The 23,012-nt window shown below is 39.2% G+C and overlaps 2 protein-coding genes across 2 annotated transcripts; one reads left to right on the forward strand and one right to left on the reverse strand.

Moving 5' to 3' along the window:
• Window positions 1-1,392: 1,392 nt before the first annotated feature.
• LOC133861023 (uncharacterized) lies at window positions 1,393-15,845 on the reverse strand. The gene is made up of 11 exons (XM_062296720.1): window positions 15,588-15,845; window positions 15,440-15,499; window positions 15,191-15,358; window positions 13,652-13,718; window positions 4,076-4,410; window positions 3,860-3,967; window positions 3,652-3,685; window positions 3,175-3,296; window positions 2,059-2,100; window positions 1,892-1,969; window positions 1,393-1,800 (listed from the first exon to the last, which is right to left on the reverse strand). The coding sequence occupies exons 1-11, from the start codon at window positions 15,792-15,794 to the stop codon at window positions 1,744-1,746; spliced, it is 1,278 nt and encodes a 425-aa protein (XP_062152704.1). The 5' UTR covers window positions 15,795-15,845; the 3' UTR covers window positions 1,393-1,743.
• Window positions 15,846-19,586: 3,741 nt separating this feature from the next.
• On the forward strand, window positions 19,587-20,752 carry LOC133860264 (uncharacterized). Its single transcript, XM_062295900.1, has 3 exons — window positions 19,587-20,375; window positions 20,452-20,610; window positions 20,675-20,752. The coding sequence occupies exons 1-3, from the start codon at window positions 19,587-19,589 to the stop codon at window positions 20,750-20,752; spliced, it is 1,026 nt and encodes a 341-aa protein (XP_062151884.1).
• Window positions 20,753-23,012: the final 2,260 nt, after the last annotated feature.

The raw sequence follows: 23,012 nt of genomic DNA on the forward strand, positions 1-23,012 counted from the left end.
AAAAATAAATAATGATTATATTTACTTAAAAAGTGATGTTAGCTGTTTTCCAATTTTTGCATTTGACAGCTCTACGTGACTGGGGTTTTTTTCCCTGGGCATATAAAACAGCAAAACAGACAAACAAAAACAAAGGAAAAAGGAAATAGAGGGGAAGGGGAAGTCTAGGACTCTAGGGTGGTTAATATCACTAATGGGACAAAAACAATTTGGACAAGGAAGAAATTAGAATGCTTCCAAGTTTATTTTAGGGAAAAGGACTTATAATTCTCTCAAACTACAACTTAATTGTCAATGTTTTTCACAAACTACTGATTGTGTCAATGTCTTTTCAAAATTATGAAAAAAAATGTGCTCCTCAAGGCTAGCAAAAAGCAAATAACATTACAAATTTTTAAATAAGACAAATATACTTATAAAATTGTAAAAAAAATATTAAAAAAAAATTGAGAACAAAAAAATTAAAATTTCCACTTGGTTTTTTATTTTTTTAGGTTTTAATTTTTAATTTTAAAAAAAAATTATAAAGGTTAATTTTGTCATTGGACAACATTGACATTTTTTGATAATTTAGAAGGGACATTAACACAATTGGTAGTTCGAATAGAACATTAACAATAAAATGTTAGTTTGAAAAAGATATGTGTATTTTTTATTTTTTTTTATTTTAGGCAAATGTTCTTACAAGTTCGATTTTTGTCAGCTTTTCCACTAACAAATACTGGGTAAGATAGGTTATTCAATTGTAATGCAGTAGCTCAGGCCCCACATCTGTCCAAAGTCCAAATAGGTAAGGCCCTTGCACATTGCAATGAACAGCTTTATTGCACGACATCACGATTGGGTTACGCCTTAAAGAAGAAAAATAATATTTTGCCACTCAAAGACAATTACCGATTCAATTATTGATTTTTATATATTTATTTTTTAAAAAATATTTTTAACTTTCTTTTTTTTTAGAAAAAAAAAAAAAAGAAAAAAAAAAAAAAGAAAACACAAAACCAGACCCAACCTATTTACATGGTTCTTTATTTATTTTTTTATTTATTTTTTTTTTTTTAATAATAATAACAAAAAAAAAGTCAATAGTTGTGTAATGAAGTGGCAACATATCACGTCTCCATAAAGAATAGGTCCACACACTCATTATTGGCATAATTGAAAAGATGATCATGTATTGCCATATCTGTGAACTAAAACCAATGAAAAATGTTAGGGGTACCAATTTTTTTACCAAGAGATGAGTACCAAGTTGATGTGAAACTTATTCATAAAAAATTATCAAAACAATTAATAAAAAAAAAATGTTACAGATACCAATAAATATGCTCCACCTCATCTTGGTACCCATCTCTTGGTACATATAGTCATTCTAACCTCTTCAATCAATGCTAGAAACCAAAGTGCATATTAACATTGTAACCTTTTCAATCCATATTGTTCCAACGGTTTTTTTTTTTCCCCTTTCTCTTTTTGGTTAGTTGTTCCACTGGTTTTAAAAAATAAATAAAACATAAGCAAGGAATTAGTCCCTTTTCACTCTCTGACGATTAATATACTTCCAGTTGATCTCCGCATCTACACTACCTATTTAGGGAAGCTTTGATACCTGCCTCCATCAGATTCCTCAATCACCTAATCTACCAACAGCATTTCCAGCCATTCTACTCATCAAAAAGAATTTCCAGGCATTCTACTTATCAAAAAGCATTTCCACGCATTCTGACAATGTTTTTTTGGCGTCTATCTTCTCTGCATCTTGAATCTGGAAACTGGCTTTGAAGGTTGGGAACTCGGAGGCTACAAAGGCCAAAACCATTACATTTCACATCAATGGAGAAGCTACCAATCACCATACTGCATAAGATATACTATCAATTAGCGAGCCTACCTGTGATGAAGCAGCAGTTTGTTGACTTAAATTTGTTTGAATATTGTGTGCGCGCTCTATAATGGAGCCTGGAAAAGCCTGCAGACAATAGATGGTAACAAATAATTGGTAAAGGCTGACACAGGTATTAGCTAATGTTCATTTCACCCAATTGACAAGTGATATACCTTGTGACTATCGAATCCTGGTTTTGAAGTCTGGACAGGAACCTGTAAAACGAAGGCTGCTTACAGTACAGGATCTATTGAAGCTATTTATACACATTTGTTTGTATGGATGCTCTTGTGCACATCATATTAGAATATTAGCTCTTGTCACTATGGTGGGGATTTCATAGACCTGTTTCATTCCTTTGAGATATAGTACTTGAATGATGTGGATACGAATTAAAATCAGCCATCACTTCTCATGATTTTCACAAATCCCAATGCCAAATTGTTTCGTGGTATTTGAAACGAGGAAAAAGCACATTTTTCTAACAGAAGTTACTGAAATCACTAAGCAAAAATCCAGAATCATGGATTTAAAACAGAGAAATCCTAGCACCAGTTTATTTCATTTTCAGAACGGCAAGATGGGGAGAACTAGAAGATTTGTAAAAATTTCCAAAAGCAGTGCCACTGTCCCTTTTAAAAATGTATGTGATTGAGAAATTATTATTGATACGCTAAAATTGACACCATTTTGCATCAATTGCCTTTTTAGTGTAACCACTGTGACGTCATTTAAATGTTTTAGCACAATGTATATTTTCATTTATTCATTCAAAGTAACAACCTTTCCACAAATTTTATTTTTCAATCAGGTTCCTTAGTTGTGCATATCAGTCTCAAAATTATTTCCATTAGAGACTTCTTCGTGAGAAAAAGAATGATCCAATCAACTCTTCTTAAAATGCCATTCTGTATATGTACCATAAAATGACGTCACTTTTGCTGCTATGAAAGCATTAAAGGACACCATTCCATAACATTCTTGACAGTTCACAAGAAAAACAATCAAGATTTTGAAACTCACACCTTCCAAGAATGGGCAGCAGACAAGAATGTATCAAAGGAAATGCTATAGAAAGGACAGGCATAACAATCTACTGAAGGAACGCCAATGAAAAATAAATAGATGTGTGTTTGCATATAAGTGATTGTGACCTGTAAGCTAAGTGCAACGTTAGTTGACCAGAGTAATGTAATCACTACTTGCATGCTGTTTTGGAAAGAAAATGAATATGCCAACACCAGATAGCAGCAAGAGTGCTGTGAAGTTCGGAAACAAGCCATAGATACCTGACTTCTTGATGAGGTTGCCGCTTGAACATTCTCCTTCACTTCAGGAGGCATAAAAGCCTTCTCAGGAGGACAGGATTTTATTGCATTGTGTGCCAAACTTGGACCATGTGATATTTCATCTGAAGAGACATGATACAGAAATCAACTTTAGCAGAAATGACAAGTAGATATGAGCTTAACAACAATTGGCCAAAGTAACAAGCCGATCAATCCCACTCAACACTACTTAGTGTCATTATGACCGTCAAAGTTATTATAGACTTGGTGGATCCATAATTAATCAGAAGCTTCTCCTGTCAAATTCTGACACCATGAGAAGGAGAAGGGCGGAGAGGGGGGTGGGTGGGAGATAATCATCAGTCTGGGTGTGTAGGGCATGATTAGTAGTGTATCAAAGATCTAGAAACTAATCTTTTATTCGAGAAAGAAAAGAAAAGAAAGAGACCAATACGAAAGAAATGATTAAAGACTAACCTTTGGGTACAGATTGCACTGTCAAACCTGTACACTGCATTTTAGATTGTTAAAAAATCAATGACTCATAAAAGCATATAATATCAGTATCTGAGAAAAGTCAAACGACCAATAATGGCAAAATAAAATAAAATTATAGTACCAGTATCTGAGAAAAGTTAAAGAAACAGTAAGGCCAAGAAAAAAAAATAGGACAATGCTATCTTACGTTTAGCTGATCAGTTAAATCTTGCTGAGGATGACGCTTATTTAGAAACTCTTCAGTGGCTGACTTTTTATCTCTCATCTGCTCCAACAGTTTTCTTGACTGATGGTCCTATTTGATCAATAAATGAAACTAACTATTCATTACAAAATCCAATGCGTTTGAAGTCATTTTTCAACAACTCTAGCTAAAATCTTATCAAATAATCCAACACATTACCTCTGAATATCTGAGATTGTTATCAAGAGATCTCTGATTCCACAACTGATCAAAATCAGCTATAATTTTATCTTCTTCATCGTTCTCATTGTCATGTTCAGCTTCAGGTTCTTCTTTTTCAAGTTCATCCAACCTGGACATTATACGAGAATATTCTTCATCCTTACTGGCAACTTTTGCATTGTCCTCATCGTTTCCATTGCCACATTCAGCTTCAAGTTCTTCTTTTTCAAGTTCATCCAACCTGGACATCATACGAGCATATTCTTCATCTTCAACTCCAACTTTTGCACCGTCTGCTTCAGAAAATCTAGGAGCATCTTCTTTTGGTGGACCTGGAAAAGAACATTTTTTTTTTATAAGTAATTGCAATTTATTAAAAAGCGCAAAGGAGCGCAACCCTTATACACGGGAAGTATACAAGAAAACCCTAAAAGGGACGAACAGAGAATAAATTTAAAAATTCTACATAAGTAAAAACACTCAAACTATGATGGGCCGCTATCCAAAAATATAATGTATTGAACAACCGCTTCCGTAGCTCCACCATAGAAGTCTCTACATCTTCAAACAATCGAGCATTCCGTTCCCTCCAAATACACCACAGCAAGCACAAAGGAGCTAACCGCCAAGCCTCTGTAGCATGACCACACCCAATCGCCGCCCCCCAACTACTCAACAACTCCAACACCGTTCGCGGCATAACCCACTCAACCCCAAATAAAATAAGAACGTAGCTCCAAAGATCCCGGCGACCTCACAGTGAAGCAACAAGTGATCAATAGACTCCCCACTCTTCTTACATAAACAACACCACTCAATTACTATAACATTCCTCTTACGCAAGTTATCATGCGTCAATATTTTGCCCAAAGCAGCTGACCATACGAAGAAGGCCACCCTTGTTGGAGCCTTAATACGCCAAATATTCTTCCAAGGAAAATATGGAACAGATGGGCCATCTTTCCTAATAAGCTCTTTGTAGAAGGATCTCACCTCAAATAAACCTTTTTTAGACGGATTCCACACTAACCTGTCACCCTCTCCATGTCGAGCCGAAGTGGAGTATAGTCGATCGAAGAAAGAAAGGACCATATCCATCTCCCAATCCTGGATTTGTCGCGTGAAGAGAACATTCCATTGAATTACACCAATATGAACCACCAAATTATCTGCCACCATTGTATCTTTGTTCCTTACTATACTAAAAAGCACTGGAAAGCATTGCTTCAAGGATGTATCCCCACACCACCAATCTTGCCAAAAGCTAATATTTGATCCATTCCCCACTTCAAAACGAACAAAATTGCGTAATTTCTCCCACCCCCTCCTTATATGTTTCCATACACCCACTCCAAAAGAACCCGAAACCTCTTTCGAGCACCACCCACCCTTTAAACTCTCAAATTTGGCATCAATCACCAAACGCCATAAAGCCTCTCTCTCCCTACCATATCTCCACAACCACTTACCCAAGAGTGCTCGATTGAACTGGATGAGATTATGAACTCCCAACCCACCTGCATGCAAAGGTGTACAAATCTTGTTCCAATTCACTAGATGAAATTTGGTCTCATCACCAATGCCACCCCAAAAAAATCCTTTTGAATTTTATCAAGACGATTAGCCACCCTCACTGGAATAGGAAACAAAGATAAGGAATAAGTGGGGATGTTGGAGAGCGTACTATTAATAAGAGTCAACCGGGCACCCTTCGACAAATACATCCGCTTCCAAACCACCAACCTCCTTTCCATTTTTTCAATAACACCATTCCAAATAGAGGTGGACTTGTAAGAGGCACCCAACGGCAAACCCAAGTAAGTCATCGGCAAAGAAGCAACCCGACATCCAAGAAGATTAGCAAACCTTTCGACATTCTCTACACCGCCAATTGGAGCAATTTCTAATTTTCCTAAATTAATTCTCAAACCAAAAGCTGCCTCAAAGCCTAAGAAGATACATCTCAGATGTCGAATTTGTACTTCTTGAGCACCACAAAAGATCAATGTGTCATCAGCAAACAGCAAGTGATTCACAACTAAGGACTCGGAATCCCTAGAACCCACCGAGAACCCTGTCAAATTACCCTGATCCAATGTAGCAGTCAGCATCCAACTCAAAGCCTCCATAACCACCACAAACAACAGAGGAGAAAGAGGATCTCCTTGTCGCAAACCACAAGAGCTACTAAAAAAACCCGATGAGGTTCCATTTACAAGAATAGAAAATCTCACCGTAGAAATACAAAAAAGTATCCAATCCCTCCATTTATCCCCCAAACCACATCTCTGCAGCAAATAAAGCAAAAAGTCCCAGTTCACATGATCATAAGCCTTCTCCAAATCTAGCTTACACAGGAGTCCAGGTTCCCCTGATCGAATATGACTATCCACACATTCATTTGCAATAAGCACAGAGTTTAATATTTGTCGACCACCAATAAACGCATTCTGAGTGTTGGAGATAATCTTGCCCACAACAGACTTAAATCTGTTTGCAAGAACCTTAGAAATAATCTTGTAAATCTCCCCTACCAAACTAATAGGGCAAAAATCTCTCACATCCATGGCACCAGTCTTCTTAGGAATCAAAGAGACAAAAGTATCATTCAAACTCTTTTCAAACTTGCATCAAGCATGAAATTCTGCAAAAACATCCATAATGTCAGTTTTTAAAAAATCCCAACACTTCTGAAAGAAAGCCGCAGTGAATCCGTCAGGACCCAGCGCCTTATCTCCATTCAAATCCCTGATTACATCCCACACCTCCTTCTCCTCAAACGCTCTTTCTAGCCAGATGCTCTCATCCTCATCAATGGATAAAAACGATAGACCATCCATCCTAGGCCGCCAAGAACAATTCTCCAAGTACAGATTGTTGTAAAAATGAACTAAATGCTCCTTAATCTCCGCAGGATTTCTGGAAATTATACCATTAATATTCAAAGAATCCACTTGATTGAATTTGCAGTGTGAGTTGGTCACCTTGTGAAAAAAATTTGTGTTCTTATCCCCCTCCTTTAACCACAAAGCTCTAGACTTTTGCCTCCAGCTCATTTCCTCAAAAAGAAGGGTCTTCTCCATCTCTCTCGCCATATCTACCCTTCGAACTTTTTCATCCTCCTCTAGGCAGCGGCGTTCTTCGATTAACTCCAGCTCTCGAATATCCTCCAATAATTCTTTCTTCTTCTTCCCTATATCACCAAACACTTATTCATTCCATTTCTTCAAATCAGACTTCAAAGCCTTCAGTTTATTGGCCAAAACGAAGCTTGGCAAACCAGAAAACTCATAAGACATCCACCACTTTTTAACCTGCTCAACAAAACCCTCGTATTTCAACCACATGTTTTCAAACTTAAAATACTTGTTTCCTCCTCTATTTGTCCCACAATCCAATAACAAAGGAAAATGATTGGAGAAAAGTCTTGTCAATCTCCTCTGTGAAACTTCGGAAAATTGTTCCTCCCACTCCGGAAAAATTAAGAACCTATCTATTCCTAGACCAAATATGATCTTCCTGACCATTAGACCAAGTAAACTGGCCATCTTCAAGGGGTAGGTCCACCAAATTATGCATGAATATGAAGTCTGAGAACTCTTCCATAGCTACAGAGAAACCAGTACCACTAGATCTCTCACTAGGAAAACGAACCACATTAAAGTCTCCCCCAATACACCAAGGCATCTCCCACCAACACATCAATCCAACTAACTCAGCCCACAAATCCCTCCTCTTCCTGTCATCATTCGGACCATAAACCCCCCCAAAAGCCCAGACTACGTTATCTCCAGTGTTGCGCAAAGAACAAGCAACAGTGTATCTACCTATACACTCCACTTTCTCCACCACCCTTCTATCCCACATTAACAAAATCCCACCCGATGCTCCGTTGGCACCCAAGTAACACCAATCAACATGAAAGCAACCCCATAAACTTCGGACCACCTCCCTTGAGATAACTACCATCTTTGTCTCCACCAAGCATACAATATCCGCCTTCCAAACCCTTAGAAGCCCTCTAATCTCCAATCTTTTCTCGATCGCATTAAGCCCTCTAACATTCCACGTCAAAATTTTAGGCATCATATAATCGAGATGGGCCCCTACCCCTATGCCTGCCTCTATCAGAATGAACCCATGTCTTCTCATAATTAATAGACCAGGCCAGCCTATTTAATTCCCTTTGCCCTTTCACCCCTTGTGCAGGCGAATACTTAGTCTTAGGTTCTGCCAAAGAGAGGTCTCTGGCCACTTCAATCTCCTCAAACAAAGCCAACAATCTGTCCTCAAAACGACCACAAGATAGCCCAATGATTGGATAATACCTCTTAATTCTTTCCACCACCCATCTAGGCGACACCCTCTGCCCGTCTACACCTTCCACTGCCACTGGAGTAACAACTGTCGGCTCATAACTCTCTAACTCCCCCTCACCATCCCTAACCTTGTCTTGAAGAAAGAGGCCTTCAGGATTATGCTCTAGCAAGATCGAAGAACAATCTAAATGAGCACCCTCCTCGGCCACCACGCTTTTAAAAGAAAAACCACTCTCCATTTTGTCTCATGTTCCTTCCCAGAGGCATTTCTCCACTAGAGGTCCCCCTGAAATTGCTTCTGATTCGATACCCACTTTACCTTCTTTTGCGGAAAAAATCACCAGCTCAAGACTGCCTACTTCCTGCCTCTGAGTCACTAAATCCACACCAAACCCAGAACTACCCAGTCCAACACACAACTGCGAACTAGTTGCTTGAGGAGCCAACAGTAGACCTGTACCCTCTGCCGACAAAGCCAAGCTGATTCCATTTCCAACGACAGAACCCCTCTCTCCTAAATCAGTGGCCTCTCTAGCTGCAGATGAGCTGGAACCAGACTGACGAGAGCCGTCTGATTCCAGCCCAAGAAAAGAAACTGCTAACTCCTTCGACTGTCTATCAGCTACCTGCAAGACTTTCGGCTCTCCTACCCCACCACACAGCACCTCCTCGTACGCCGGAGAGGTGTCCTCTTTCCCAATCACCGAAGAAACCGCCTCCTTTTCCCTGCTCTGACTCATTTCTGCATCAGGTTTGGTCTGCCCTGGCTTAACTTTCCAAACAGCCGAAGAAAGCTGGTTCCGTATCTTCCGACGCTGATAGACCCGGCCAGGAAAGCCTGGTCTACACGCTGACCTTGAAACGGCCGAACCCATACCCAACAACTCCGACTGCACAGCAGAAGTAGAAGCGCCGGCGTCCAACGAGAACTGGCGAGGTGGAATAGGGCGCAGAACCGACCCAGCCTTGGACTTAAACAAAAACTTGGGCCTCTTGATGGGAAACTTCAAAGGTGCTTTACCTTTAGAGAGTTGGGCTGGCTTTGGTGGACCTTGGGTCGAAGAGGGTCTTTGGGGCATCAAGGAATTGGGCCGAGAAAGACTGGAGCCCAAGAAATTGGACCTACCCATCAACTCGTCTTCCAACAAATGCAACCCTTTCAGACAATACCCAATTTCCTCATGCAACGTCTCCAACGTCTTCCTGATGCTGCGCAGCTCGAGGCAATCACCGACGTGTGACTTGCGTGGTGCAGAGGGCAACATAGAGGGGCTAAAGCCCGCCCCCTACCCCTTAGGTCTGACGCAGACTCACTATCCGACATAGCAGAGAATGAGTTTTGAATCTTCAACCCAACAGGTTTCGCCAGAAAAACCTTCTCCATCTTATCTATCTTCAGCCCAGTAGGTTTCGCCGGAAAATCCTTCACCAACTTTTCTATCTTCAACCCAGAGGGTTTCGCCAAAGCCAGTTTTGCCGTTAGACCCGCCTAATCACGACAACCCTTCGCCGGAGACGTCGCCCGGGTCCAGGAATCTTCCTCCATAAAAGAATAAGACGCCTTATCTTTCGGCAAAGAAGCTCTCAAAACTTCAGCATAGCTCCTCCTCATCTCGGAATGAGACTTAGGCAGTGACACTTCCTTAACTTGAAAATGCTTTGAGAAACTGCCAGCAAGCAGACTATTGAGAGCTAAACGAAGCTCCTCCCCAAAACGCTTCCACCCTTCACCATATTTTCCTTTAGGCACCAAGACAGAACCTTTCCTTCTTCTCCCCTCATATTCTTCTATGGTCAGAAAGTAACCATGCCTATTTGCACATTGCTGCGCAAGAATCCGCGGAAAACCTGAAACGGATTGATTCCAGAACACTCTACAGTCATGAACCGTTACCAGATCATGAAAAGACTTAAGCAACCAGGCAGCCTCATCTTTATCTATAAGAATGGACCTCGTCACTCCTTTTTGTTGTTCATGAATCCTAATGCCTGTGAAACCACCCACTACCGACAAAGCAAACTCCTTAGACTCTACTGACCACCAACGGGACGAACTCATCTCTCACTATAACTCGTGACAAGCATGTATCTAGATTCTCTTTCTTAACGGACAGCTTTGTTTTCAATATCCATGATATTTTGCCAAAACCTCCAAAGATGTTCAGAATCTTTTAAAATATGGAAAAGAACATTGATCCCTTAGGCTTCAAGATAGTAATCGATTCCAACAAATTTATAGATAGATTGGGTGAGTAAATTATTGACCAATGCTACACTTGCTAATATAAATAATAATATTGCAAAGACTAAAAGAATATTCTACAGTATTCCAAGCAATTATTTTTTTTTTTATAAGTAATCAAATATCATTAAAAGTGCAAAGCAAACCCAGGTAAACATGAAGTATACAAGAAAAACGCCTATCTAGAAGGACTAAAAAAAGAACAAGAAAATCATTAAAACCAATTACTAAATGAGCTAAAAACACAGTTGTCCAAGTATAAAGAGAATAAAAAAAGGACGTGAGGTCCTCCAACGTCCTCTCTCAGTAGTCAAAATTTCGATCGTTTCTTTCCTTCCAAAGGCACCACAAAAGGCAAGAGGGCACAATCTTCCACGTGACAACACTATGAAAGCGACCACCCGTCCACCAATAGGCAAACAAATCAATCATCCGACTAGGCATAACCCAGGATAGCATAAGGCGATTGAAGAAGGCATTCCACAAGGCACAGACAACCATACAATGGAGAAAAAGATGGTCCATGGACTCTCCATTCCTTTTGCACATGTATCACCTATCAACCATAATGACATACTGCTTCCTAAGATTGTCCATGATAAGGATTTTTTCCAAGGTTGCCGACCAAGTGAAAAAAGTCACTCACAAAGGTGTCTTGGTTTGCCAAATACTCTTCCAAGAAAAATGAATACCATCATTACATGCAAGGACCCTATAAAAGGAGCTAACATCAATCATCCCCTTGTATGACAAGGCCCACCAAAGCTTGTCTTTCCCTTCCCATCTCGCTCTATAGGAATACAACAAAATAAAGAATGAAGCCAAGACATCCACCTACCAGTCATGAGCCGCTCTAATAAAACTTATATTCCACTAAAGAGAACCACTAGATAGGTCCAAGTGAATTGCAACATAAGCATCATTCACAAAAGCAATGCTATATAAAACCGGGAAAGCTTCCTTAAAGGCCATCTCCACACCACAAATCATCCCAGAATCTGAGCTTGGAGCCATCTCCCATTGCAAATCTGGTATGACTAGAAAATATCCTCCAACCCATCCTAATATTCTTCCCAAGCCCCACCCTATACAGCCCAAGCGGATCAATAGAACACCACCCACCCAAGCACTGCCAAATTTTGAATCCACAACTCTCCACTATGCCTCTCTCTCATGCACATAGCGCCACAATCATTTCCCTAAAAGAGCAAAATTAAACATCCTCAAGTTCCGAACCCTCCAACCCTCCCTCATAAATTAGAGAGCAAACCTTAAACCAACTAGCGAAAGACCAAGACACTTCAAAGGCAAAGAGGAAACCCCATCCCAAGATGCTAGCCAACCCATCAACATTATCCACATGAACCAATCCTAACTTAGCCAAGTTAACCTTCAAACCGGCGAGCACTTTAAAACATAAAAATAAAGCATGCAAATAGCGAAGGTAGTTAGGATTGGCCCCGCAAAAAACCAAGGTATCGTCCACGAATAACAGATGCGATATATTTACCACAACAGAGTGCATACCCCCTACAGAGAAGCCTGAGAGAAGACCCCCGTCAACAGTTACAATAAGCATTCTACATAAAGCCTCTATGACAACAACAAACAGCAAAGAAAACAAAAGGTCTCCCTGTCACAACCCACAACAGCTACTGAAGAAGCTGGACGGATTGCCATTCACCAAAACAGAGAAGCGCACCGAAAAGATACAATGCGCTATCCAAGAGCTTCATTTCTCTTTGAATCCGCACATTCTCAACAAATACAATAAGAACTCTCAATTGACATGATCATAGGCCTTCTCAATATCCAGAGTGCATACCCCCTACAGAGAAGCCTAAGAGAAGACCCCGTCAACAGTTGCAGTAAGCATTCTACATAAAGCCTCTATGACAACAACAAACAACAAAGAAAACAAAAGGTCTCCCTGTCACAACCCATAAAAGCTACTGAAGAAGCCGGACGGATTGTCATTCACCAAAACAGAGAAGCGCACCAAAAAGATACAATGCGCTATCCAAGAGCTTCATTTCTCTTTGAATCTGCACATTCTCAACAAATACAATAAGAACTCTCAATTAACATGATCATAGGCCTTCTCAATATCCAGCTTGCAAGGTACCCCTGGTTCGCCAAATCTTATCCAACAATCCACACATTCGTTTGCTCTAAGCATTGAATAAAGGATTTCCCTACCTTTAACAAAGGCATTTTGGGGCTTCGAAATAATCTTCTCCACGACCCTCCTCAACCTATTAGCAATGACTTTGGCAATGATCGTATAAACTCTGATCCGACTATCCACACATTCGTTTACTATAAGTATTGAATCAAGGATTTCCCTACCTTTAACAAAGGCATTTTGGGGCTTTGAAATAATCTTCTCCACGTCCCTTCTCCACATCCCTTCTCAACGTATTAGCAAGGACTTTGGCAATGATTGTAAAAACTTCACTCACAAGTCTAACAGACCGGAAGTCCTTAAGGTCAATAGCCCCATTGTTCTTCGAGATGAGAGCAATGAACGTGGCATTAAGGTTTCTTTCAAACTTACTAAAAGCATGAAAGTCATGAAATACCCCCATGATTCCATGCATTTATAACATTTGACAATTAAGATCTTGGGAGGGTCCCAAAATTATTAAGCACAACCTTTGGCAGTTTCTAGAATAGAAGCTCAATTTTAAATATGATTCTTTCTCCCCTCAGAAGTGGAGTTCCACACAGACAACCAATCCTTTCAATTATTATTTTTTATAAGCTCTTTACGAATTAAAACAGTATTTTGATGAATATTAATACAAAGGGATCACATTATTACTCAAATCTTTTTTTGATAAGTAATTGAATTATCATTATTACTCGAATCAAACAGCAAACAAAAAAAAAACAAGAAGTTTGATGTTAGCAAAAAGTATAATCAAATCCTCCAGTATTTTTATAACTCAACTGCTTCTCAAGTTTCAGAACGAAGCTACTGACAGAAAACAACAAGAGCCAAGAACCTGCCTGATTGAGATTCCCTTTCAGTAGAATTTTCCTCCACATAATCTTCCCTTATCTCTACAAGACCTTCCTGTTGTAAGAAAGAATGAAAATGCCAACAGATCAATGTCTAACCATGTAGAGCCATCAGACACATTATGAGATAAATAACACATCAGGATATGATAGAAATTGTTCTTTAGAAGATAGACAGAAAGAAGCAAGCATAACAGTGCAAGTCTCTATCATGTCAGAAATAAGGCATCCTTTATTTGGTAACATTCAACCACAACGTCATAAAGAAATTCAAGAATAGAACTATTCTTTTGCAGAACCCAGTAAAACCCATAAATATGCAGTTCACAAAAGAAATGCCGGTTCATGTGATGTGCATATTTGCAACATTGGGTAGCAAAAGGGTACTACATCAAAGACTTATTTGCTCTAAATCACATAGCACTATCACAGATGACATGCATGAGTTTATAGACTACATATGTATCCATTGAATAAAGAAAGATTAGTTACTGTGAAAATCATGCACCATTTTCAACATATTCATGACCTGCCTGTCTAATTGGAACAGTAGTTAATTAATCCAACAATTCTTTAACAATATTATTATACATAATCACATAGCACGCAAATGCGCATAACCCAGAGATCTATCAATCTAAAAATTAGCTTCCCAATTCTTTATACTTCAATTCCAAGCAATTATCAACTTTCACTTTCTTTTATTTATTCAATGTGGCGCTTAAGATAGCTTCTAAACTTTGCAACATGCACCATCATCCATAGTATGCCAAATTGAATACAATTCATTGCTATCCCCATTTGTATAACATTCCATAGGAGTATCATATATGTGTTTCACAGCAACAAACAATTTTTTATTTTTTTTTCGTAGGTAAATGAAATATCGTTAAAAATGAAAAGGTACAACTCAAGTACACAAAGCGTATACAGAAAAAACACATAGCTAGAAAGAGAGAGCACGTCAAGAAAATCCTGAAAACTAAGCACAATAAAATTTAAAACAGAAGTCCAATGATAAAGAGCAACAAACAATTTGAGAACACATTTAGAGCATTATCAACTAAAATCCACATAAATTCCAATCCATCTGTTAGTGTTAGCGTTTTCATTAGTACGACACATGCATTGTCCATTTTCTTTCCTATCTACTTAAGTTTCTGGCATTATTTTTTAAAACTTGACGATTTAGCCCAATTAGACATCTCCACTGGCTAAAATGAGTTTGATTTCGCAACCCTCATATCAGGATCCTCTCCATTTCTTTTTTATAAATAATCGGAAAATATCATTAAAAGGTAAAGATGCCCCTAAGTACACAAGAGGATCCTCTCCATTTCAAGTCCATATTTTATTCTGTTGCATCTTACGGAGATGATCCATTTTATAGTCTAGATTGTATTTCGTTGCATTTAACTGTGTATATGGTGCCGCACTATTTAAAAATGTAGCAACATATTCCCCATTTGAGAACATATACTCCAAATAATACGAGTAACAAAATCAGTGAGAGAGAGAGAGAAGCACCGCAGCTTCAGAAGCCGTGGCACCGAAAAATGAAGCCTCGGCTTTAAGATCGTGCATCATGGCCTTCAGAGACTCGGCTTGTGACTCCAAACCCTGCTCTCTTCTCCTCAGAATCTCCAACGTCTGTTTGGACGTTCTTTCCGCATAGTAACCCTCTCCTAAAAGAACCTAAATTATAAAAGTTGATTAATTACACAAATCGTAGTAGTAAAACGGAATAAAATGATAAAATATTATAATTATTATTACCATAAATTCATTTGTGTGTATCAATCGGCCAGGGAAAAACGCCGCTTTGCCAAACGGAACCTACGGGCAGAGTTCAAAGAAAATAACCGCGGTGAATTTAGAGAGAGTAACGTAAATTGTAAAGAGAGGTGAAGTTAGAGAGCTTTGCCATGATGTCGTGATGGAGGTCGTCGGGGAGCCTCTGGACGAGGTTGATAAGGCTGGTGTTATCGGAGATGAAGCCTCGGACGCGGTCCAGCTCAGCCTGCTCCTCGGCGAGCGTTTCCTGTACGCGCCTCTCCGCCTTCTCGGTGTCCTCCGGCGGAAACAGCGACGCAAGTGGGGTCACCGTCCCCTTCTTCGCTGCCTCTTCCATGTTCGCTCAGAGCCTCAGAGAGGAGAGAGAGACTTAGTCAGTTAGTTGTACAGGGGTTTAAGGTGGGGTGACAAAACGCATCGTTTTAATTTTAAATTTTGGGTAAATGTATAATAAGTCCTTGGGTTTGCGCGAAAATTCTGAAAGGCCCCTCACTTTTTTTTTTTTCAACATTCAATCATTTAGTTTTTCGCGAATTGAAAATAAGTCTTTCCGTTAGTAGTACAGTCCATTGCTCTAACTTCCGTCCTGCTGACTTACCGTTTGTCCATGTAGGACTGGGCAACTCACAATAAAAATGACACCGTTTAAAATCTGGCCATGACACATCAGCTCCTAACATGTGCGAAATTTTTGATGGGTGGGATGTTGAAAATCGAGGACCAAGGTTAGAAGAAAAAAGAAAAGGCAAGGACCTATCATTTTCATCCTCACCAAAAAACAAAGACCGTCCATTTGTCTTCTTTATTGTCTTTCGACGGGCGTCGTCATCACTGTTCCGTTCCTGTTGTGAGTAGGATTTAGGGTTTCCCATCGTCGCTGTCATCACTGTGTTGAAGGTAATATCTCCGAGATTCACAATTTTAGGGTTTCCCCAATTTAGGGTTTTGGGTTATTTTGTCCGGAAATCATGAAATGTCGTTGTTATTACCAATTTGGATATGATTTCATATATTTTTAAGTTTGGAATTTGTTATTTAGGGTTGTTATCATCGATGTTGATTTCTGTTTTTATGTTGCAATTTTTCGGACATATGGGTTAGTTGATGCTGAGATTGTTTGGAAAATGGATGGTGGGGACAGTAGAGTAAGATTATATGTTTGTCGTTATGGGTAGTTGAGAATAAATTAATCAGTTAGCATGTGGAGTAGTGGGGTTATTGTGGTCCCCGAGCATGTGTGTTTGAATATGTGATTAACATTGTAGTCCCTGAGTTTTTCGTATATCATGACACTTATTGCCACATGATGTGCAGTTAAACTTTGGTCCTTAAGTTTTTCGTATCCAAAGTTACCACTTTGTGCAGTTGACAGCAGTTAATATGTGACCCTTGAGTTTTTCGTATTAGGATTAGGGCTTACTTGCCAAACATTTGAATACATGCAACGTATATTAAACCTTGCATGCAAACTTCTCATGTAAACCCTGCATATTTGTGTACAGCATACTTTGACTTTGATTCTCACATTCATTCACATATATGAACTGCAGATACGATGGTCGATATAATCATTCACCATAATGGAAGAGTACAACACAATCATGGACTTACGTATATTGGGGGGTTCACGGATGAAATAAAAAATTACGATACTAATTTCCTTTCGATGTGGGAAATTGAGGACGTTGTTAGGGATCTCGGGTATGTGAATGACTTACATTATTGGTATAAGTTGGAAGACAATGATATTGATGAATTAGGGAAGCCATTGACAAATGATGAACAGGACATGGATTTTCTTAACATTATAGAGGTTTATGAATGTAGTAGTGTTCACATATAAGTCGAACATAGGGTTGATGTGGCAATAATAGTTGCGGAAGTACCCCTGTTGCCACCGCTAGAGGGTGTTGATGACAATGGCCATGAGAATGACCATGCTGAAGGGGGTGTTGAGGGCAATGTTGAGGGTGATGTTGGTCAAGCTGAGAGGGATGTTGGTACAAAGCCTTCAAAGAAGAAGGAAAAGAAGAAGGTTGTTTCAAGTAAAAAAGTTACAAAATCGAAGGGTGCAAAGCCTTCAAAAAAGAAGAAGAAGGGGCCTGCCACTGCTAGAAGGGTTGGTCGAGTATCTGCTAGTATAGGTAGTGGTGAAGGTTGTGGTGTGCCAGACGTAGTAGATGAAGAAGACTTACAGTTAAGCGACTTCGAAGTAACTAACAAAGATGATGAGGATTTGTACATAACTAATGTCCCACTTACAAATGAATATATGGAGAATTGGTGGGGAAAGTTTGCAGGTTCTGGGCATTATGAAGACATTGTTGATGAGGGTGAAGAGTACTACAATAGTGAAGAATTAGTAAGTTTGGATGGGTCTGGTGATGAGGGGACAAGTCGAAGGGTGAGGAGGTGTTGGGTGTTCAATGAGAGCCATGACATGAGAGTGCCAATTGAGTTGGAGAAGTGTATGTTGTTTACTGATTTTAGTGTCTTTAAAAAGGCACTAAAATGGTATGATATGCAAGAAGGGTTTGATTTCAAATATAAACACAATGATAGGGTGAGGATGACTGTGACATTCCACATCGCCTGGGAATTGAGATATGCTTATATGTATAAATGTACTCTTCTTGACACAACGCGTTTTAAAGCCGTGATGGCAATGAACCTATCAGAACTCCGCAGTTAAGCGTGCTTCTGCGATAGTAGTACCAGGATGGATGACCTTCTGGAAAGTCTGGTTTGGAGGAGCCAAAAGCGGACAATATTGTGTCGTTTAGGGTGGGTCGTTACAAATGGTATTAGAGCCATTGCCCAACCTGAGATAGGGGGAGCGTGCACAAGCCCATGAGGGTTTCCAGCAGGCACTCGTTGGGACTCCAAGAATGGGGTGATCCTATGAGGGTTGCCAACGGGGACGCTGGGTCCCAAGAGGGGGTGATTGTGACGTTCCACATCGCTTGGGAATGGAAATATGCTTATATGTAAAAATGCACCCTTCTTTACACAACACTTTTTAAAGCCGTGATGGCGATGAACCTATTAGAACTCCGCAGTTAAGCGTGCTTCTGTGATAGACTGATAGTAGTACCAGGATAGGTGACCTACTGGGAAGTCTGGTTTGGAGGAGCAAAAAACGGACAATATTGTGTTGTTTGGGGTGGGTCGTTACAGTGACTGCGGTTTACAAGGAGCAAGTTGCCGGTTGTGATTGGAGGGTTCATGCATCTTTGGATGCAAAGAAGGAATCAATACAGATAAAAACCTCCATACCAGACCATCAATGCGAGAATTAATATGAGAACAAAAGATGTGACATGGAGTTTCTTGCCACCAAGTATATGCCTGATTTCAAGGATGATCCCACATGGACCCCTTATGCATTGCAACAGAGGGTGAAGAGGGATCACAACGTTGATGTCCCACAAAGCAAATGCGCATTCAGAGCAATACTAACATTCAAGGAAGTATTGTGAGGTCATATTAAGGTCAAATCCCAACAGTAGTGCATACGTTAAGGTGGATGCCTCATGCTTCCAGAGGTTGTATATTTGCTTAGAAGCATGCAAGACAGGTTTCAAGTATGGTTGTAGACCAGTAATCAGTTTGGATGCTTGCCACCTTAAAGGGAAAATATGGGGTCAATTGTTGTGTGCCATTGGAAAAGATGGTAATGATGATATGTTCCCCATTGCGTATGCGGTTGCAGAGGTTGAGACCAAGGCATCTTGGGAATGGTTTTATAGGACTTCTTGTTGATGATGTTTATGTTGGAAGTGGCGAAGGTCGTGGCTGGACTATTATGAGTGACCGACAGAAGGTAATGTTTACTATTTTTTCTGTTTCTTTTCTTCTTCTTCTTTTTTTTTTTTTTTTTTTTTTAACTTTTATTGTTTTATTGGTTTTCAGAACTTTATTGATAGAATTATTTGCATATGTACAGGGACTTGGTCCAGCAGTAGATCATTTGTTGCCACATGCTGAGCACTGATTTTGTGTGCGTCACCTACATGCCAACTTCAAGACAAAGGGATACAAAGGCAAAGCTTTTAAGGATGAGTTGTGGGGAGCTACAAGAGCATTAAATGCAACGATTTTTCAGCATCACATGAAAGTGATACAAGGTATGGATGCTGATGCTTATCGGTATCTTAATGATATCAACCCTGCATCCTGGTCTAGTCATGCCTTCTCTACACATTCCAAGAGTGATATGCTTTTGAATAATCTCGCTAAGATATTCAATGCATGGATCAAAGATTCTAGGGACAAGCCGCTCTTAACTATGCTGGAAATGATTCGGAGGCAGTTGATGACAAGATTTCAGCAAAAAAAAGAAGGAATCCAAGCTGCTACTCACAAAGTATGTCCCAAAATTCATAAGAAGTTGAAAAGATCAAAAGATGAAGTAAGGAACTGTATATGTAGATGGCAAAATGAGTTGGAGTTCAAGGTTGATCACATGTTTGGCACACGTCGAATAGTTAATTTGGAGCAAGGTACATGCTCATGTGGAAGGTGGCAGCTTAATGGTATCCCTTGTGCACATGCTTGTGCTATCATTTATAAGCATAAACATAAGCCTGAGCAATATTTAGATGGTTATTACATGATGGAGAAGTACATGCAGGCATACCAACCACAAGTACATGCTATGCCAGGGCTTGAAGAGTGGCCAGATGTTGATGGTTGTAATGAAGTATTGCCTCCAGTTGTGAGAGTTCAGCCTGGACATACAAAAAAAGCTAGGAGAAGGGCACCCAATGAGCCCATCAACCTATACAAGATAAGCCGTAGTGGGTATATGGTTACATGTGAGAACTGTGGGGGACAAGGTCACAACTACAAGGGTTGCCATCTACCTCTAAACCCTAATCGAAAGAAATGGAACCCAAAGAAGAGAAAGACTTCAAATGTAAGTGTAATATGTTTCTACTCTTTTATTGCCAACTTTAATGTTAACAATGTTCTTACTCCTTGCTATGTTTTAGGTATCTGAAAATGAAGTTGCATCGTCCCAACTTGATACGTCATCCCAACCTCTTGCATCATCCCAGCTATGTCATCCCAACCTCCTGCATCATCCTAACCAACTACATCATCCCAACCTATGCAGACTCGTGCTAAAAAGAGGAGTGGACAGACAATGGGTACAAGCTAGAAGAAGATGAGAATACTATTGTGGAATTATAGTGATATTTTGTGAATGTCCAGATGTTGATGGTTGTGTTTTTTGTGAATGTTGTTACTTTGGAAGTTGGAGGTTGTTATTTTGGACAGACAATAGGTTGACAATTATATGATGTATTATATTTGTTCTTCTGATGACAATTATGTCCCTTATTAATGTTGATAACAAGCATTGTATTGGTCATGTGTGTTATTGATGACAACTATGTGATGTATGATACTTGTTCTTGTTATGACAATTAGGTCAAGTATTTATGTTGACAACAACTCAATACGGTTTATTGAGTATTTGTTTTAGGTACTACTTTGTTTATGTGATGCATGTGGTCCCTTATTAATCAACTAGAATTTGGGTTATTTTGTCCGAATTAGTAGAATTACTATGAATTAAAATCCAACACCAAATGCATGAAAAAAGTCATTCATTCAAATACATTAATATCCGCAAAATGGTAGTACCAAATCATACAATGATCCCAAAATGGGAGTGGTAGATTCACTCCATCAACCATCCAAAAAACCAAGTCCGATGATACTATTACAAACAAATTACCATTACAAACACAATACCATTGGAGAGCACCCTACCATTACATACATTACCATTGCATATAGTCAGTGCATCTCCTTACACCCCATGAACCACACTCCTGCCAAAACAACAAATGCAACTGACAAAAACACCAACATTTGAGTAAGCTGCCTCTTTCATTGTCTAAGCTGAATCACCTCTTCCTTCAACACCTTCAATTCATTATGCAATGGAGGCAGTAGTTCCTTTCCATGGGGACATGTCTTTTTGTCAAACCAATAAAAAAAAATGACATTGCCTGGCTTTCTAACCAACAAAAACACAATATGCAATTCTCATAGATTTTACTCATTTAGGCATATCATCAAACAGTTGGGGTGCAGTTCGCTTACCCTTTGTGCATCCTATATGGCACACTCAAAAAAGCACCTCCTAGGATTTGCTGTCGTCCACGAAGTTCTTAGTGAGGATCGAAGACCGCAGTTGCAAGACAGTGCATCCACACCCACATCACCTTTCACAAAAGGCATCGACGAGGATGATAGAGACAGCAATTGTAAACCCTAAAAATGAAGATTAGGGAACTTTCAGGAAAAAACCCCAACTGAAACTATGGGGTAGCTAACTTACCGATACTCAACCTTATTTGCATGGGTTTGATTGCAGATGTCTTCCTTTTGATGTGCTCCTTCTCCTTCTTCCAATTTTTTTCTTATCGAATCATCCTTCACCTTGGCATGGACGATCTTAAAGCCATTCTTTTTTAAAGAAATTTCGCACGTGTTAGGGGTTGACTTGTCATGGCCAGACTTTAAATGGTGTCGTTTTTATTGTGAGCTGCCCAGTCCTACGTGGACAAACGATGAGTTAGCAGGACGGAAGTTAGAGCAATGGACGGTACCACTAACGGAATGACCCATTTTAAATTCGCGAAAAACTAAAGGATTGAATGTTGGAAAAAAAAAAAAAAAAAGTGAGGGGCCTTTTAGGATTTTCGCACAAACCCATGGATTTATTATACATTTACCCTTAAGTTTTTGTATGAGAATATATTAAGACTAGTTGAATATAAAATTAAAAAATTGAGAACTATTTCTATCTTTTATTAAAATGAAAGAGTTTCTTTCCAACTAGGTTGGAAGAACAACCTTATCTATAAAAATGACATGTGTTCCTTGAACATATGAAAATCACATATTTTTTAACAATAGGAACAAAGTTGGAATAAATTTTATTAAAAAAACATTTGCATCTCATATGCTATTAGAAAAGCATGTACTTCCCACATGTTAAGGAACACTTGACACACATAATTTTTATAGATTAGGTTGAATGAACTTCCCCAAACCCAGTTTAGAGGAAATCTTTGCTTTTATAAAACTTAACAAATACAAATGATTTTCAAGTCTACTTTACTATTCACGACTACTTGATTTCCATGGTTTACTAAAAAACCCTTTAAAGCACTAGTAGCAGTTTCTTTAAATCTCAATTTTTGCATTATTAGGCTTTTCTTGTAAACCTAATTTTTTTTAAAAAAATAAAAATAAAAATACAAAAATACTCTATGGTGGCCTACCACCTTGGCAGAACCACGGGGTGTGCGACCACCCTTGGTCACCCCCAGGGCATGATGTAGAAAAACAAACGTGGCAGCCCGAGGATCTATTTGATTTTGTGGTTGTTGTTGCTCTTATAGATCCATTCTTAATGAGAAATCACTTGCGCACAATCTTTATCCAAGACAAAAGCTGTTATAACTGGTGAATTTGTATTATTAATAACGCCACTTTAGATTAACTCCATCGGCAAATCAAAGTAGAGATGCTT

Source organism: Alnus glutinosa, chromosome 2 (genome assembly GCF_958979055.1).
Source record: "Alnus glutinosa chromosome 2, dhAlnGlut1.1, whole genome shotgun sequence".
NCBI lineage: Eukaryota > Viridiplantae > Streptophyta > Magnoliopsida > Fagales > Betulaceae > Alnus > Alnus glutinosa.

What these genes read in the sequence shown, in the direction of transcription:
- LOC133861023 (XM_062296720.1), bottom strand. Translation starts at nt 15,794, where the DNA reads ATGGAAGAGGCAGCGAAGAAGGGGACGGTGACCCCACTTGCGTCGCTG. An exon ending in ACCTCCATCACGACATCATG is followed by an intron (nt 15,500 to 15,587) that starts GCAAAGCTCTCT and finishes CTCTGCCCGTAG; the next exon opens with GTTCCGTTTGGCAAAGCGGC. An exon ending in CAACCTCATCAAGAAGTCAG is followed by an intron (nt 2,101 to 3,174) that starts GTATCTATGGCT and finishes TTCGTTTTACAG; the next exon opens with GTTCCTGTCCAGACTTCAAA.
- LOC133860264 (XM_062295900.1), top strand. Translation starts at nt 19,587, where the DNA reads ATGGATGCTGATGCTTATCGGTATCTTAATGATATCAACCCTGCATCC. An exon ending in AGAAGAGAAAGACTTCAAAT is followed by an intron (nt 20,376 to 20,451) that starts GTAAGTGTAATA and finishes GCTATGTTTTAG; the next exon opens with GTATCTGAAAATGAAGTTGC. An exon ending in GAGGAGTGGACAGACAATGG is followed by an intron (nt 20,611 to 20,674) that starts GTACAAGCTAGA and finishes GTGAATGTCCAG; the next exon opens with ATGTTGATGGTTGTGTTTTT.